Raw genomic sequence first — 17,752 nt, forward strand, 5'->3', positions numbered from 1 at the left:
GTGCGTCATTATAAAATGACAACATTGAATTAATATGTTGTTAAGTTAATTAGGCATAAAAAAATATTTTGATTACTTTTCATTATGTTTCCCGTAATTAATTAGATAAAAACGTATGATATTTTTATGCATAGCTCTTAGCGTATTTACGTTAGTGGAGCCACAATTGTAAGGGTTTCTGTACAACAGACATAGAGCGTTTCAGACCCGTGACGTGGCAGATACAGAAGTGTTTTGGTATATAATGTTTAGTAGTAGTATATACACGGACCGTGCCAGCCAAAATATTGTAAAGGAAAAAAAGATATGATTTTGTCTGCTACGGCCCTTGTCTGACACGTTCAATGTCTGTAGATATTTGGTACTTAATAAGTGTACTGAATATTAAAGTTATCATAGATGTAGTTAACACCATGTCTGAAGTCTGAAGTCTAAAAAGTGGGCGTTAATTGTGGTCAATGTCAATATTCATTATCTTCGCCAATATTTTGTAGTTTCTTTTAGATTGAAGGTGGTAGAACCCTTTGTGGTTCGACTCCGGCGGCACCACCGCCACACCTATTTCTACCTAATAACTGCAGTGTTAGGTGCTGCTGTGTTCCGGTTTGAAGGGTGTGGTAAGGGAGAAAGACTTTTCCGAGGCATTCCAGCTTAGTCCTCAGGGGTAGCGGCGCATCTGTGGCCGACCTCAGGTAGGAATATCTAATCCTATCTGGGGTTTATTACAGATGTCCATGGGCGGCAGTAGCCACTTACCATCAGGTGGATTGCATGCTCGTCTGCTACTCATATGTTATAAAAAAAAAAAAGATTTAATCCATTACACAGATCATGTTCGCGGTTATACTTGAACAAATCCATCTAGGTATTGCTCGCTTTGGCAAATATTGAGATATCCGGTTGCGGAATGAAACTAATGTTTATATATAAATAGAATCGTATTGTCTGTCGGTTATAAACTACGTTTTGTATGTTCGTAGTTTTTCAGACAGTACTACAAATTACAAAAGAAATATAAATTCTTAAAAATGATTAGGTAGATCCTATACACTCTGAATAAATTTGTAGATAATAAAGGCTTTTAACAATATTTCTTACGCAACATTTTAACAGCCCATAAATGTAGGCAGCAATCAATAAAATCTAGTATAGTGTAGGATGCGAGAGTGTTAGCAAGAGTAGATACAAAATAATAACACTATTCTAATCATATTTTATTGCGATTCTTTTTCCTACGAGATATAAAGCAATAAGTCCATACAAGTATTGTTATAACTCCTTTGGATAAAAGGCTTTCACGTTGATGAAAACTGCATCCAATCTTATCAGAAATTGAAGTAAACAGAAATATAGTGGAGTAATTAAGCGTGAATGCTTATTTCCACATTACCATCGTCTCGGACGTCGAGAAGGTTCCGCGTGTAACCTGATAACAATTAGCAACGCATTTTTGCCGATAATATACTGGTTTTCTCCTGAAATTTCTTCACGTTGCTTCCAAACACGTTATTTTCTTCAAAGGCTTCTTGATAGGTGAAATTGCTGATATGGAATTGGGTATTTACTTCTTATGAGACATTATATACAATTCGTTGCGCTGCGAAAAAAGGCCTCGTTAACTCATAAATGTCTCGTTGCTGGACAAGGGTCTCCTCTTAGTGAAGTTCGCCTGTGCGTCCTAAAAAATAATTTATTAAAAATATGAGTTTGAGCTTGGGATTTGAACCTTGGACCCGCCGTTGGATAGGCCAGGTTTCAATCACTAGATAGGCTATGGCTGCCTTAAAGACAGAAGACATGCTACGAACCTCCTGACTCTTGAAACCTTTGAGATTTTTTAAATTGGAAATTTATTACCTCCCTTTTAGAAATGAATTATCCACTTCCTATAACAGTGAAGGAAAACTTCTTGAGGAAATTTGTGTGAATTCTTCAAAATGTTCTGCAAGTCTTTGAGTCAAAGGTGTGTGAAGTATACCAATCCGGATCCAGATCCAGATCTGATTTTTCACTTTTGAAATTTAAATTTAAAAAAGAACATTGAAAAGAATGTTGAACAATCTAGAAGTTAAGAAACTACCGTGTCGACGGAAATATGCTCAAAGTAAATGTGTATGCATGTTAGGTAACACACATATTATATGAAAATAAACGTTAGCTAACATTGCTAACGACAGACAAAGGTACACGTGATCTTTGCTATTTGCACACGAGTATTAATTGGAAATAGATTGTTTTTTGATCACTTGACTTGTAATTAATATAAATCGGGACAAAATCTGAGGAGCTTTGCGAGTTTACCATGTTTTCGAATGCGTACAAAGTCCACCTACTTGTAGTCTTGCACTTGATCAAGATGTCATACATATATCGTTCTGAAAAGAAGTATTTGCCCACCTGTGGCAGGGTTATTTATTAATGATAAGCAGACATATGTGTGATGATGATCATCATCTATCATCTATATTTGCATCATATACGCATTACTGGCGGCATCATGAACCATATACGCCGGAACTTTTGAACATGAATTGAATATGTCAGAATTGCATTAACAAAATTGAATATGCCAGTGATGTAGATCTAATCTATTTTTAGACACAGCTTGTTCGGGCACTTTGTTGGATTAATGTTGTAATCTTGCTTTCTGCTCCACCGGTCCACTAAACTCGCGGTATCTGATGTAACTCCCGCGGGAATTCCTTTGAGGGAACCGTTGACGCGTCTGTGTGATCTCGCTTTGAGGGCGTGTAATGGGTAAGTGTTTGTGTGTGTTGGAAAATGTATGAGCGATTTGGGATAGAACTAGAGGAAAATGTAGTTAAACATTTAGGGCATGTCTCGTAATTTTTAATCACTTTTTAAATATTTAAATTAATTTAGTTGGACTTGGATGCTGGCCATAGCAACGTCTTAATTAAACAAGGTGTCCTCCTTATTTAGGCTTGTAGGATACCTTGATAATTATACTCATTACCTTTGAAGATTATGACAGGCTGAAATCAACCTTTTTGGGATGTGCGAGAAAACTATAATATGCAATATGGATGTGTGTCAAATACACCAATAAGTTTGATATAAGAAATTGAATGAAAATATTGAAACTCAAGCGATCCCATTGGCCGATTTGCAACCCTAGCCTCAATTGTTTTGTCATTTAATAAACTATAATATATAACTCAGTAAACATTTACTTATGCCTTTGAAGTTAACAAGTAGGTACACCAAGTGTAAAGCAATTAAAAAACTCTGCACTTCCAATTAGCAATTATTTTTATCAGTAACGGACAAAGACACAGTCACATAAATTATTGTATATTATATTTTAACTGAAAAATTATAATAAAAATATATAATGATGTTAAAATTAACGATAGTATAAATTAATATTGTATAAAAATTAAGCATAATTAAACATAATTATAACTTAAGTAAACAAAAAAGTAAATTATATTTAAATTAATAATATTCTTATCAAATAGTAATAATTTAATAATCTCTTATAAAACCGTACATAATTTTAAAGATTAATCGCGTATTGTGATTATTTACATCATAGTGAAATAGGATATTACAGAAGTAAATTCCTTGTTTGAAAATTAATGCCTATATAGCTATGTATGGCGTGTTTACTAATCTATATAATCAATTAACGAAGGTTCGGATGGTCTGAATAATCTCCATCAAGGCCGTCCGAAGTTTTCGTCCGTATGTTATTCGGCATCGGAAAGATCCGAAACTTGTTTTTTTTTTTATAATATAGAAGTAGCAGACGAGCATGCAGTCCACCTGATGGTAAGTGACTACTGCCGCCCATGGACATTTGTAATCAACCCCAGATAGGATTAGATATTCCTACCTGAGGTCGGCCACAGATGCGCCGCTACCCTTGAGGACTAAGCTGGAACGCCTCTGAAAAGTCTGTCTCCCTTACCACACCCTTCAAACCGGAACACAGCAGCGCCTAACACTGCTGTTATTAGGTAGAAATAGGTGTGGCGGTGGTACCACCGGAGTCGAACCTGGTACGAAATAACGGATTTTGTTCAGAAAAGACGTTCTGCTTTATATTTTTGGCTACATTAAACCGTGTATTCATTAGGCGAGAACTCTCCCACGATACGTGTATTCAGATATATATAAATCAAGTTTCCAATACAACTTCAGATCAACTTTCACAATTTTGGCACAAGCATTGGTGAGCTTGAATAATTCTGAAGGCGCGACCGCTAAACGCTTGTAAAATGTCGTAATCTATTTGAAATCTGTCTATGTATAGAAACGCATCATTGTTTACTTTCCCTACTACACGTGGGTGCGCCGCTGACGGTAATTGCGCGCGCGCTGGTCATCTGGTTTATTTTGGGATTGTTTTTAGGGATTGCACGTCAAGGGATGACAAAATGATGTGTCATTTTGGCTTTAAATATTACATTTGACGGCCCTCACGATATTATATCGGCCGTTAAATCGGTCTGGAATTCTAAAGTTTTTGCTGTATTTTGGGCATCCTGAAATTAATATTACATAAGTTTGTTTTAATACTATCTCACTTTGTTTTTATAAAATGTATGAGCTCTTATTCTTTTCTGTTTCGGAAAAGGGGGGCAGGGGTAAATATCTAAAGATATACAACCAAGGACATCAATTATATAGTAGAAATAGACTAGACATGGGGCTGAAAACTGTCATGCAAAAGTTACCATTCAAGGTGGTTTCAACCCGAGGTGTTGTCATTGTGAAGTACCATGAAAGATTTTTATGAAAATCTTGACAATGGTTTTGTATGTGACCCTTGTTTACGGACTCTATCTAACTCTATAAAACATAGAAAGACCATGTAAAGAAACTCCTGCATCTCGTGAGGCACGCGCCGGTATTGACCTCACGTAACGGCCTTATGTTCTTCTCGAAGCATATAAGTCCCAACCTGACCTTCTTTATGAACAACAATTTATGACTAGAACAGATTGTAGTCTCCCATTCGCAAACTAAGCGACCAGTTCCATGTATAAAGTAAAATTTTAAACAACCTTGACGACCGCAAGTCTGACCGCGGTTTTGTAACTGATCCTCGCTCGCTGAACTCGCTAGTGCAAAAATAACTGAGGTTTTATTTTTCATTTTTAAAAGTGATTCGTGCATTCATGATCGCGTATGAAATGATAATGAAATCACAACATTAAGAGGATCATATCAATATCGATAGGTGAAAAAATTGTAGATACTCTTATATATAGAATTCTCGTGCCACAATGTTAGTTACCGTACTCCTCCGAAACGGCTTTACCGATTTTCACCAAATTTTATACGCATATTCAGTAGGTCTGAGAATCGGCTACTATCTATTTTTTACACCCCTAAGTGATAAGGGTTGTTCACCCTTAACATTTTTTTATTTATATGGCAACACAACGTTTGCCGGGTCAGCTAGTAAACTAATAAAATAAATGATCTCTATAAAGGTATCATCGTAGAATATTATTGGAATAATTTATTATTCTGCGTTATGCTGCAACATTTTTTATGTCCCACCGCTGGGCACTGAAGCATATAACTCCACCACGCAGTTTCTACTGTACCTAAATACTTAGAATATATTTTATGCAAAAATATTTGAAACAACAGTCTTTGACTTGATATCTGATAGCTTAATACTAGCTTTACTAAGACTCCCTTTGTGTAACTAAGCGTGTTGTTGGAAATGAAGTTTTTAATTATACCTTTAATGGGTAAATAAGAGGTGTGCTTCATGTAATTAAAATATAAATATTGTGTTGTGGTAGTTTTGCAGGTGGTATGAACTATTGTTCTGGAATCTGATGGCACCACCGCCACATTTATTTCTGCCTTAAAACAGCGGTGAAGCGCCGCGTTCTGTTTTTTTCGCCTACTTCATAGTGATCCATAACATTTGATAATATGTTAAATGGTCCATTATGATGAAAATGTTAGGATTCATGAGCAACATGTCGAATCCTATTCTTAAAATCAGCCACTGTTAGTAGTATCTATGTCGTATGTTTCCGAAAATAATTCATTTAGCGTTTCATGCTTCGAAATATCGATTAGTTCCTCAATAGTCGTTAATCCAACCTCTGTTAACATAATAACTAGCCGTATTTATATCGCCAATATATGTATTTCCGAAAATAATTCTTTTGACAAGGTCGATGCTTTAAATATCGATTAGTTGTTTAATACGCGTAATTTCAACCTCCGTTCGCATATTGTATCGATAAATACTGACAAAACATATCAATGCTGCTCCAAATGGGGCGTCGATGACAGCGCAGGTGGTCCTAAATGTATATACAAAACAGATATTATTCTGTCATTACGTTCTCGCTAAGCGTTTATTAGTTTGGTGGCGCGATCAGGGTTACCGTGTTTCTGCAGTAGTTGTTGTAGGAATTTAACTGAGAAAATGAAACGCGCGTAACGTCGCGGCGGTGTATAGTTTAGCGATGAAATCAAATCAAATCAATAGTCTTTATTGTAACCCAATAAAAGAAAATACATATAAAAATAAATAACTAATAATACAAAAGGATAACAAACAATACAAAAGGCGGTCTTATCGCTGACCAGCGATTTCTTCCAGACACAATCTTTAGGTGAGGAGTTATAGTAGGGATGAATAGAAAAATAGGTAGGTCGGCGTTCTGTAAGGTAAAATTGCGTCGTGCACGGTCGGGAGATTTTTTTTGAATAGGATCCGAGTAGCAAAAGAGCTTTTTTTTTATTATATAGGAGTAGCAGACGAGCATGCAGTAATTGGCTACTGCCGCCCATGGACACCTGTAATCAACCCCAGACAGGATTAGATATTTCTACCTGAGGTCGGCCACAGATGCGCCTAATACTGCTGTTATTAGGTAGAAATAGGTGTGGCGGTGGTGCCGCCGGAATCGAACCACAAATGGTTCTACCATCTTCACCAGCTTACCGTGCGTTACAGCTTCACAGCCATACCAGCTTGCAGTCCACTTGATAGCAAGTGGTTCACCTGTACAAGTTCCACCTTAAGTCGATCTCAGATAAGAATCAGATTTCAGATCTTAAGGTTTGGGCTTCCCACCATCTCACATCTTTCCACCGAAAAGCTGCTTCACGCTAGAAATAGGTGTGACGCTGGAACCCGCAGTTTAAACTATCTTTAAAGTTTGATTCATGCCTGATTGATTTAAAAAAATCGCTGTCATACTTTAAATGGAAACTTGGAACCAACCCGTTACCTATCAGTAATAAAAATTCTGTAATTTAATTCCTTGACAAAAACAATAACATTTTCACGCTTATTTTCTAATTTTATAAAGAAACAAATTAAACAACTAATGAATTACTAAAATATGTTAAAAGACCGCTATCTCGTTTATAAAGAACTAGTCTTTTACGATTTGTACGCAAACTTTACGCTGGCCTTATCTAAATGAATTGCACAGTGTCAATTTCCAATAGTATAAAGGAATACTTTATTGGCCTTTTATATCGATCTAGATTACTAAACTGGTCTGGCAACCCTATTTGCTTATTCGCCCAACATCGATGCCATTGCCATCTCGTCATTATATCATGATTTTCTACTCAGTCGTATTTGTATAGTCCAGGGCTGTCACCCGCCAGGACTGCTAAATTTTATACTTTTACTTTTATTTTTTGTTGTTGTTTATTTTTTTTAATATAACGATTATGTTTTATTGGTCTATGCGTACCTAATTTTAATTAAAATACCTAAAAATATACTTAAGCAAGTAAATTGAATCCATAATTGGCATCGCTCTTAAAACACTAATTTGCCGTTGACTAAATCATTATATTTGGAATGTATCAGGCTATTTCAAAAGCATAACTTAGCTAAGCAATGAAAATAAAGCAATCCAAAGCTTACTTACTTGGCACATATCATGTGGAAAGACACCCGTAACCTGGAAAGACATACGAAGAGACAGCCCTACCATACGTGTGAACACGATGTCATATAGCGACAAATGATATACGAAGGACGTTACCATTCGCCTCTGATAAAATGTATTTACCGTCGTATCATGAAAAACAAACCACAATACACGCGCAAACATACGGCTAACATCGAGAGATTTCATGCTCTTGCTGAAGGTTTCATTGTTTTGAACGACACTCAAACAAAATGTGAACACTACGATAATAAAGTGACATTCACGGAAGGTATATTTCCATATAAATTATTCAAGCAATTATACAAATTAAAGGCTCGATTATAATTGTAAGATAAATGCACGCTCAAGCAGAAAACGCAATGACATTTACTTCAGGAAACGTTGACACGATCAGATTTTTAAATCATTGTAGTAACGCCTGTTATTAATTATCAATCTATCCATTGTTTTATCTACCAACGATCGACATGTGGAAATTTCCTTATATTAGACATTGTTGAATGTAGTTGTTGAAAGTTGTTGATTATTAACTGATGAAGTGTCTTTAGTCGATCCGATTGCTTTGAATTCTGCTCATTTGCCCAAAACCCGTGGTAAATGAAAAGAAAAGATTGGTTCGAAGTTAGAAGTCGAAAAGTCTAAGTCGCTTAGGGCTCCTATCCAGTTTAGTGTAGGTACCATAATATATATTTGACCGAAAACATACATAGATAATGAATTGAGGAAACGCTTAGATATATCATTAACTATACGAATACGGTCACGGGCATTTGCAAGTTGATCATATATATATCATACAGTGTCATATATTATTGTAAAGCAAATGGGAATTTTTATCGTGACGTCTAAGAATAAATGAAGACGTTTCACCTTGTTAGCGAGTATATTTGTACTGCCTATATTAAAAGTACTTGTGGTCGTCAACCCGCCCCGCTAATAATTACTACCCTACTGCTGGGCACGAGACTTCTCTCAGGGCCAGATAGGTTTAGGTTTTAAAGAACCCTCGGGAGTGTAGGTTTCGTCACGATGTGTTCCGTATTGTTTTAGCAAGTGATAATTAATTTCTAATACACAACTTATAAAAATCAGAGATATGCACCTGAGATTCGAAGTACCGATTTAGACACCAAATAAGTGGAGATAAGTAATAGAACTAGTACAATAATATATAACAAAATTTCTAAAGATTTCACATAATTTAAAAATACCTACCATTTTAGCGGTTGATGATTTTAAGGGAATGATTCCCCGTTGAGAGTAGGTATATCGTTACATCATATGTCTAAAACAAAAGGTCGTCTCTAGTAATCGAGGTGCTGATGCCTCGCAGATGTTTAAATTATTCATAACAGTTATCTTTACTGTCCACTTCCTTATTTTTTCTATAATAAATCCTTGTAATTAAAAAGTAATTAAACAATGAAATGTTTTATAAAAATTAACATTTCGTAGGTACTATGAATATAAAAGTATGTAGGAAAATGTATGCATGTATATCTGTACATCAAATTAAACATTGTGTAGATACCTACTGTGAGTATAAATGTATGTATATAAAACGTATGCTACGTGCATATGTACCTAAGGTCGCAGTAAATGACATCAAGTGATATTAACTTCACGTATGAAAAAGGTATTATTCCGTTATTACGTGATCGGGTTGAACTTTAACACTCCGCGTAATTATAGTTCTTTATTCAGAAGAGTCAAAGAGGTTAAAACTTAATCTAGGTTTATGCAGTTAAACGAAATATAGTATAAAGTATTTTAAATTACAAAACGATTGTGGTTCTATAATATTTCGTATGAATTCGTCTATGGATCATCGCAATTTAGACATGTTTTAAAACTGTAGTTTTAAATATCAAATAGATTTTTGGATGTAATATGTACGAAGGGAAGTGGAAGACACTTACGAAGTCATATTATTTTTTTAAATATGTATAATGTAACAATCTCATATTAAACTCACCTCTTACGCCTGCTATTAAAAATAATCAATATATCCAATTTTTACCTATTAAAAATCAAAATTTGACTTTTATTTGTAGTATGAACTAATTGTCAATTGTCGATCTTTAGTGAGTAAAAATAGTTGATTGATTATTAATAACGGGTGAATATTTCATGCTTGTAGTCAGTTATGTCAACAATTGTAAGAAGATTTTTTTAAATGAAAATTACGAATATGATTGCCGGAACAAGCGTATTAAAACGAGATTTAGTAAGATAAACCCAAACCTCGTCATATACATACTGTTTTTGTTTACACCAATTCCATTACATTTTTAATCCAAGGCAAATCTTGCGCAAAGATGACTTAATGCGACACTGTAACATATTTTTTTTTTTTTTTTTTTTTTTTTTTTTATTTTATATAATATAAGAGTAGCGGACGAGCATGCAGTCCATCTGATGGTAAGTGGCTACTGCCGCCCATGGACATCTGTAATCAACCCCAGATAGGATTAGATATTCCTACCTGAGGTCGGCCACAGATGCGCCGCTACCCCTGAGGACTAAGCTGGAACGCCTCGGAAAAGTCTGTCTCCCTTACCACACCCTTCAAACCGGAACACAGCAGCGCTTAACACTGCTGTTATTAGGTAGAAATAGGTGTGGCGGTGGTGCCGCCGGAGTCGAACCACAAAGGGTTCTACCACCTTTACATATAATTTTAGCGGCATTTTACGACACAAATGATGTCAACGCAAGTTTCCGTATGCCGTAAATATTGAAGATAATGTTGCCGTACAAATTTTAACATTCGTTACAGAGTTATTAGTGGTGGATTACATTCGAGATGTAAATCTGTAGGCACTCACCGTTGCCAGATAACATCTGTAATGCCGTCGCGTACATTTAAGCCTCGGAAATTGTAAGATCACCACGTCTCTCGATGTTGTTTATTATTGTTAGCGTTATGTAGACTTGTTTATAAATGATTCGAATTATCCCGATCTTTGATGTTTCTAGCGCTAAATTCGAGTTTTGTGTTCGCGCGAAATAACGTCTTTCCATAAATCTAACGTCCAACAAATCGTTTGTTCCTTTCGTCCGGTGTATTCGCGAATAGATGTTGCGTACAGGGCTTTAGTTGAGATGCCGCTCGGTGCACACGAGTCACAATATCGAGGAGAAAGTTCGCGTATTTGGTCAAAACGAGAAAAGTGACTGCCGCGACTTTTCAATCATTGGCAACCTCACTAGTGAAATTGTTTGTGACATCGACAAACTTGGTATTATCGACTAATGTAAGTATGCACTTCAAAATGTGTATTATGTGATTGATAGTTAATTTAATATGAACTTATGACGCAAAGTGAAAACAAACGGTGCGTACCAAAAGTGCTCGTACAATAAATCTGGATATAAGTAAGATAAATGGGACCTTTAGTGTCTGAAGACTTGACGTCAGTTGTAAAAGTGTTCAAAATGTTAGTGTCTGCAGCTTCAGCTAATCTGACAAGACAGTCGCTGTCAACATTGATCCAAGGACGACGAATGCTTCCGGTAAGGAATCATTATAATAAAATTACTAACAAAATTAATTTAACAACTCCATTGTTTCAATTTACGATGATTCTACTATATTATGATTATAAATAGGATGTAGATAATTCATTTGTAAACGTTGTCCATCCGTGTTAAAAAAATCATGCTGATAAATAAACCCATCAAATTAAACTACTTTTTGTATATCAGCCAGTATTCGTCGGTTTTTTTTAATAAATACTTCGGTCACGTTTTTTTTTTTTTTTTTTTTTTTGTTGACGAGGGGGAAACCTTCAAAAGGTACCCGACGCCATGGGAGTGACGCCGGGTTATGTGGGATTTTTACCACACTAAAACCCCCCCGGTGGCCGGCCTCAGCGTTTGGTGGAGAACTCCGGGATCTCCAACGGAACACAACCGGAGTCCTCCTAACGCGATGCCCTTTTATCGGGCTCTGCCCTGGGGGGAGCAATTTACGCTCCTCTCACATCCCCTGGTGATAACAGCGATATGCGACCACACAAACCGCTGCCCTTCCCGGGGTCGCTTGCTGGACGGTTTGAGCTCCCACTCTTGCCGCCCGCAACCCCGGAAGCCCCTTTTAGTCGCCTCTTACGACAGGCAAGGGTTACCGTAGCCCTATTCTGGTCCCGGTACTACAGGGACAGAAATACTTCGGTCATCTAGTAATACCTCTATGTCAACACACTTTATATCTGCGTCAATTACCACACTCTTTAAACCTGATCTCAGCAGTGCAATAAGACAGGCCAAATAAGTGGTAGTGATGTCGTGTTCAAATTCAAACATTTTTAGCACGATCTACAATATAGGTATATACATTTATAATAATATGTTAACAAATAACCGTAGTTATAAGAAATAAACCGTAATAAATAATAAACCGTATTTATAAAATAGTCCATGTAAGAAGAATTCTAATTTCATTAGTTTATCGCTCGCAATGTTATGTAATTATCTCGTTCATCCTATTGCATAAATTCCTCTTCCGTTCACAAAAGTTTTAGCGTATAAATATTCAACATCCTCGGCAATTTGCGCAAAAGTAAATTTTGCTCTTGCTTCTGACCTGTATACCGTTTAGGAGAGTCAATCTTCATAAAAGACTTGTAACGTGCTACATTTGCAATTCTTTGACGTTGCAAATTGCTGGAATTCACGAACGGACTATCACCAGTCGGCACTCAACATCAGCTGATCTGTCCGAAAAAATCTCTCGCAAATGTTTAGGATTTCTTTGAAATTGAAATTTATGAGCTTTGTTGTGTTTCGCTTTTAGTGGTTTCACGTGCTTCTGATGCTTTGGTGAGTGAAAACTATGAATCTTTTTAATATACGTTTTCACTGGAAATACTCTTACAGAATGCAGATGTTAAAGCTAACGATTGATCTTCATAAGGTTAAAAGTATAGTAGTGACGCTTTACTTCATCAAGATGTTGTTTTTGCGGTAAAGATAGTAGATCTCTCAGTACCTATATTGAATACTCCTAAATTGAATTCAAAAACGTGGTTAACTTTTACCGTATCCCTGAGTGCCTTATACTATACTACAAGCAGTTACTATAATTAATAATTATGGTCTGGAAAACTACGTCATTCGCCGGGAAGAACCGTGCCCGGCAGTGGAATAATAATGTTGATGATGATTATATTATGTGTATCGATCGTCAGCGCAATTGACTCTTCTCGTCGAGTCGTAGTGTCTTAAATTTGCGAATCTTAAAGTAATGTGATGCGACTGCGATTCAATGAATGCGATTGTTTTCTTAACGCCAGCTTTAATATGAGCAAGGTAACGGTAAATCTCGACATTTTCGGCCGGTTTATCTCAGATTTTTTTTGCATGCTCAACGATGACCTCAATCCGTATTATAATTTTACGAAAAGAGCTTAAATCATGATATTGATAGCTTGTTTTGAAGCACTAATTATATTTTGTTTAACCAAACAGCCTAAAAGTTGTTTGGCATATTTTATTTTTCTACTTCTAGGAAAGAAGTGGAAGCCTAATAAAGCTACTTTTTAGAATATAATTACCTATTTATTTACGAAATCGCAATCTAGAAAGTATAAGGCACATAATCCTTTAATCATATACTCTTCATAGTTGTACTCTATACATAAGAAGAAGAAACATCAAAACTGCACAATAGAAGAAGTACGTTATAATGACCGGACTGACGCATCATGAGAATAATGCGTCGCTAAAAGGATGAAGCACTTTATTCTGTAAGAAAACCTTACGAGATCTTGCCGGAACATATCAGAGAATCTAACAAAACCCGGGAAGATTTTGTGAGAAACTTATTCGTTAAAAGTTAAAACCCCTTCAAGTGGACTGAGTTGACTTTGTCCAAGATGAATTTCGTCTCAAGGGAAATAACGGGACGTTAGATTTTAATTTTATTACTTTATTACCGATGACGTTATTGAGATTTTTATGCGTCGCGTTGATGTTAATATCCAATTGTGTGTTTAAACATCACATGCTTTGATTACAAATTACCTAATCTATTTACCTTTATTATCTCAGAGATATTTAAATGCGTAGTATGCGTAGTTTCATGTAAACACGTTTTATTCTACACTTATTCGATAGTTTGATACGTTTTTAAACTAGGGTGTGGTTATTCATTAATTTGTGTAATATTTTTAGTAAAACGTGAAACTTCATTTTTCATATGATTTTGAGGTTTGAAGTAATGACGACAAATTTGAATCTTTACATTATTATTGTAGTGAAGGGAAAAATCCAAAATATTGTCTAACTAGCCTTCACGCATTGGATGTCCGGACGATGCCCGGTTAATTACCCTAAAGCAATAAGATTTAAATAGCATGTCATTAAAATAGGCAAATTTTGGCTCTGTCATATTGTTTTGACGCATGTCACTCCACACCGCGAATAGAATACGTCGTAGGTAGGTACGTAAGCAAAATAGTCTTCTAAAATAACTACACTATTACATGTCAAAGAGGGTGGGGCAGGAGATCTCTACTGCTAAAGCTGCTGACTTCTGGTTTGCAAAGCGTGGTAAAGGAGACACATTTATGCCAGCCCTTCCAACTTCGTTTTCATGCCCTTCATCATGGGAACGTTCATTGTAGATATCCATACAAGAAATGTCATATACTATCAATTGGAATGCATACGCTTGCTACTTCTATAAAATACAAAAAGATCTGGGGTATGACGTTACTCGAAAATATCGGATATTCAGCCACGCCTATAAATATTGTTGATTTCACTATGTGCTCGTCAGACAACGGCGAATTCTAAACTACTTTTTCCTTCTGGCAAAAAATTGTGAGCTTTGATTATGTCATATAAGATGCGTCATCTATGCATCGAGATTTAAGTAAGGTAATGGAGGTTTCAAATAACTTTCTTATCTAAAATACTGCATTCTCCGATGTTTGTTTACAATTCGAACCAAATTTGTATAAGATTCAAATTAATAACTCTCACCTCTTTTAAAGTTACTTGGCGTGCATCCAAATGTAGTAGATGTATGTAGGTATGACGTTGAAAAAAGATTCCTTCTTTGCGTCAAACGTTACTAAAATAACAGAAATATTCATGTCGCTATAAACAAATTTGAATAGGGCCACCGAAGCATCGAGCCAAGTGTGTATCAACGTACCCTTTCGACTGACCCATTTTTAGTGTTCAGCCACCGCCAAGAGGCAGACCAGGGTTGCGCTGTGTCCTGGTTTGAAAAGCGATGCTTACGTACGCTGTTCTAAGTTACAGCCCTAGTAGACTAGCTTAGCTGATTTAACATTGGTGATTCGCGTTTTGACGATTGCATCGATGTTGTACCATCATGATGACTTGGTGCGGTCAGTCGCGTTATCGACAACGCTTGTTGTATTAGTTGCATTGGTACTGCATCGCGTTGTTCGTATTCTGTTACATCGGGTTTCCAGAAGTAGTTACGACCGGTGTTCAATTGATCGTTGTATTAAGGTCCCGAAAAGTAGCTTATTCGTCGACTATCGGTGTTGTGCATACCCGTAGGTGTTCAGGCGTAGTACATTTGTGAGCTTCAAGTGGGAGTCTTCTAACTTTGATGTTCTTGGATTGTAGCAATAGCAACTTTAGAGTCAGGTAGATTGCCCGTTACCCAAATCTAATAATTTTGAACGTACGATCATTTTTACCATCTTATTCGGCACCCAATAATTCTGTCAATATTTGTCATTCGAACTTATCGATGTAACATAATTTGGTACATTATGTAGAGAAACGATTACAATCAAATAATTAAAATATTTTTGTATTAATACTATCTCATGCCATCTCGAAGTCAACTTCAATAAACAAATGGCTTTGTTAGCGTGGTTGTAATTTGGTAATAGTAGTTAGGATAAACTACCCTGTTGTTTTTGCGACCAACTTTGACCTATTGTGATATATTATGGTAGCAATATTCTGTATATTTTACATAAATCTAATGTACTTCACATTAGATTTATGTAAAATATACAGATGAATAAGTATTTAAATATATATTATTGGAAATTAATTATTACATGACTTTAAACAACGAACTCGGTCGCCCAGTCTGAACATTAACATATCCGCGTGCGAACAATCTAAAGGTGGGTACAGACTGTTGTAACATATCATGCAATGTAACATGAAAGGACCATTTCATGAGTGTGGACGCAGCGCGCGCACGAACTAAACATATACCCCCTCGCATCTGTTTCCAGCATGCTCGCGGCGAACATAGCTCAGTGTGTCGAGAACACCGAAATGAATGGATCGTGACGATCAAATATTAACGACGAAGATTCTTGATGCCCGAACAAACCGACAAATGCCGGATCGCGGCGCGCGCGAGTTGAAATGCTCTGTTCGCGTAGTGTGCACAGTTCGTGCTCGTAAAGCGTCTACACTCTGGGAATTCTGTTACATTGCATGATACATTCCGACAATGTAGACGGCAAATTCTTTCACAGCGTGGTATATTGCAAGTTATGTTACAGCAGTCTGTACCCACCTTAAGCGACACGGTCTCATAATAATTCTTTGTTTCCGTGTACAAGACGAATATGGTATTAAAGTTACACTGTTTCATATGGTAATTTGTTTTGTGGCTTCTTTGTAAGGCGCCTTGCTATAACCTTGGACGGGCTTGTTCAACAAGTACCCAGTAAAGCGGTGTGCTAATTGATCAGTAAATTGCTCGGAGTATTGATTGCCGTGTCAGTTTTAGTGCTTTAACAGCCTTGACAAGTCCAAGCGTCTATTACGTGATTTTTCGTAGGTGCTCTGTATTTGCGGATAAGGAATTGGTTATACCTGTATATAAAAAAATATATAGGTACTCATTTTATTGGTCACTGCCCGCAGTGTATGTTAAGTGGTTAAGTACAGATTTATAGTAATCATCGTGTTGTTTCCCCTGAAGACTAAATTAAATGCCTCGTATTCTGTATACTTAAATAACTTTTACACGAGTCTCGATGTAATACACAACCGCCTTACGCGTAGGTTTCCTCTCAGAATCAGACACGTGGAAGCCATAATCCGGCACCCTATACAAATGCGAATTATTATTAGACATCAATCACAGACAAATATGGAAAATTTTGTACGTAACATTTGCTCATATTTTCTCCACCGTTAAAGAAAACGATATTTGTAATACGTTTCGAAAAATCAGCGATACGTGATTTGAATTCAAATCCTAAATTTCAAATATGCTAGGGTTTAGGCTATCACTATTCTATTATCATGGATATTTACTTCCATCATAAACGTTACAAACACATTGTATCGTATCACTAAGCCTGGTTGATACCAGTTCAAAAATTGATCACGCTCATGTGCCATTACCGCTAAATAGATTAGCGTGTGTTATTGAAATAACCTGATTTGCATGTATGATTTATTTGGGATTTCCCACAAAGAACTCGACTCAAGGTTGTTTACTTTAAAGAAGTTAAATAGGTATTTCTAAAAATATAGTTGAATTCTATACATACTGGTTTTACGAAACGATAACTTGTGAAATAAATGATAAATAATATATGGATTGCTAAGTGAACGTAGTAATAATTAAATTTATAGTTTAGTAGCCGATTATGGCACAGTGATGCGAAGGGATCGCTGAAGCCCATCGATACACATAGCACATGAATCCTTAATGATGTCAAAATGTTTCATTAAGGACTAAACCCATACCCTATTTTGGAGGGTAATATAGTTTTTAGCCTTCATATTTTTAGTTACATATTTCTTCTTTCTAATAATTCTTTCGAAAAACTTACAAATGCTTTGACAAGTCCTTCCTACAAAAA

The 17,752-nt window shown here is 36.2% G+C and overlaps 1 protein-coding gene across 2 annotated transcripts in view; it reads left to right on the forward strand.

Annotated features, from left to right (window-relative positions):
- LOC140742944 (serine/threonine-protein phosphatase 2A 56 kDa regulatory subunit gamma isoform) overlaps positions 1–17,752 on the forward strand; it is an 85,325-nt gene that overhangs the window by 4,459 nt on the left and 63,114 nt on the right. Inside the window, exon 1 of one of the 2 annotated variants that reach the window (XM_073074028.1) lies at positions 10,772–11,435. The exons of the other annotated variant lie outside the window; for it this stretch is intronic. Coding sequence (XP_072930129.1) covers positions 11,307–11,435 — 129 coding nt within the window. The 5' untranslated portion in view covers positions 10,772–11,306. Of the gene's footprint in view, positions 1–10,771; positions 11,436–17,752 lie in introns of those variants that run through there. 2 annotated transcript variants of the gene reach the window in all.

The sequence above is a fragment of the Epargyreus clarus genome, unplaced genomic scaffold (assembly GCF_041222505.1).
Source record: "Epargyreus clarus isolate Ecla_fem2 unplaced genomic scaffold, WU_Ecla_fem_2.2 ptg000006l, whole genome shotgun sequence".
NCBI lineage: Eukaryota > Metazoa > Arthropoda > Insecta > Lepidoptera > Hesperiidae > Epargyreus > Epargyreus clarus.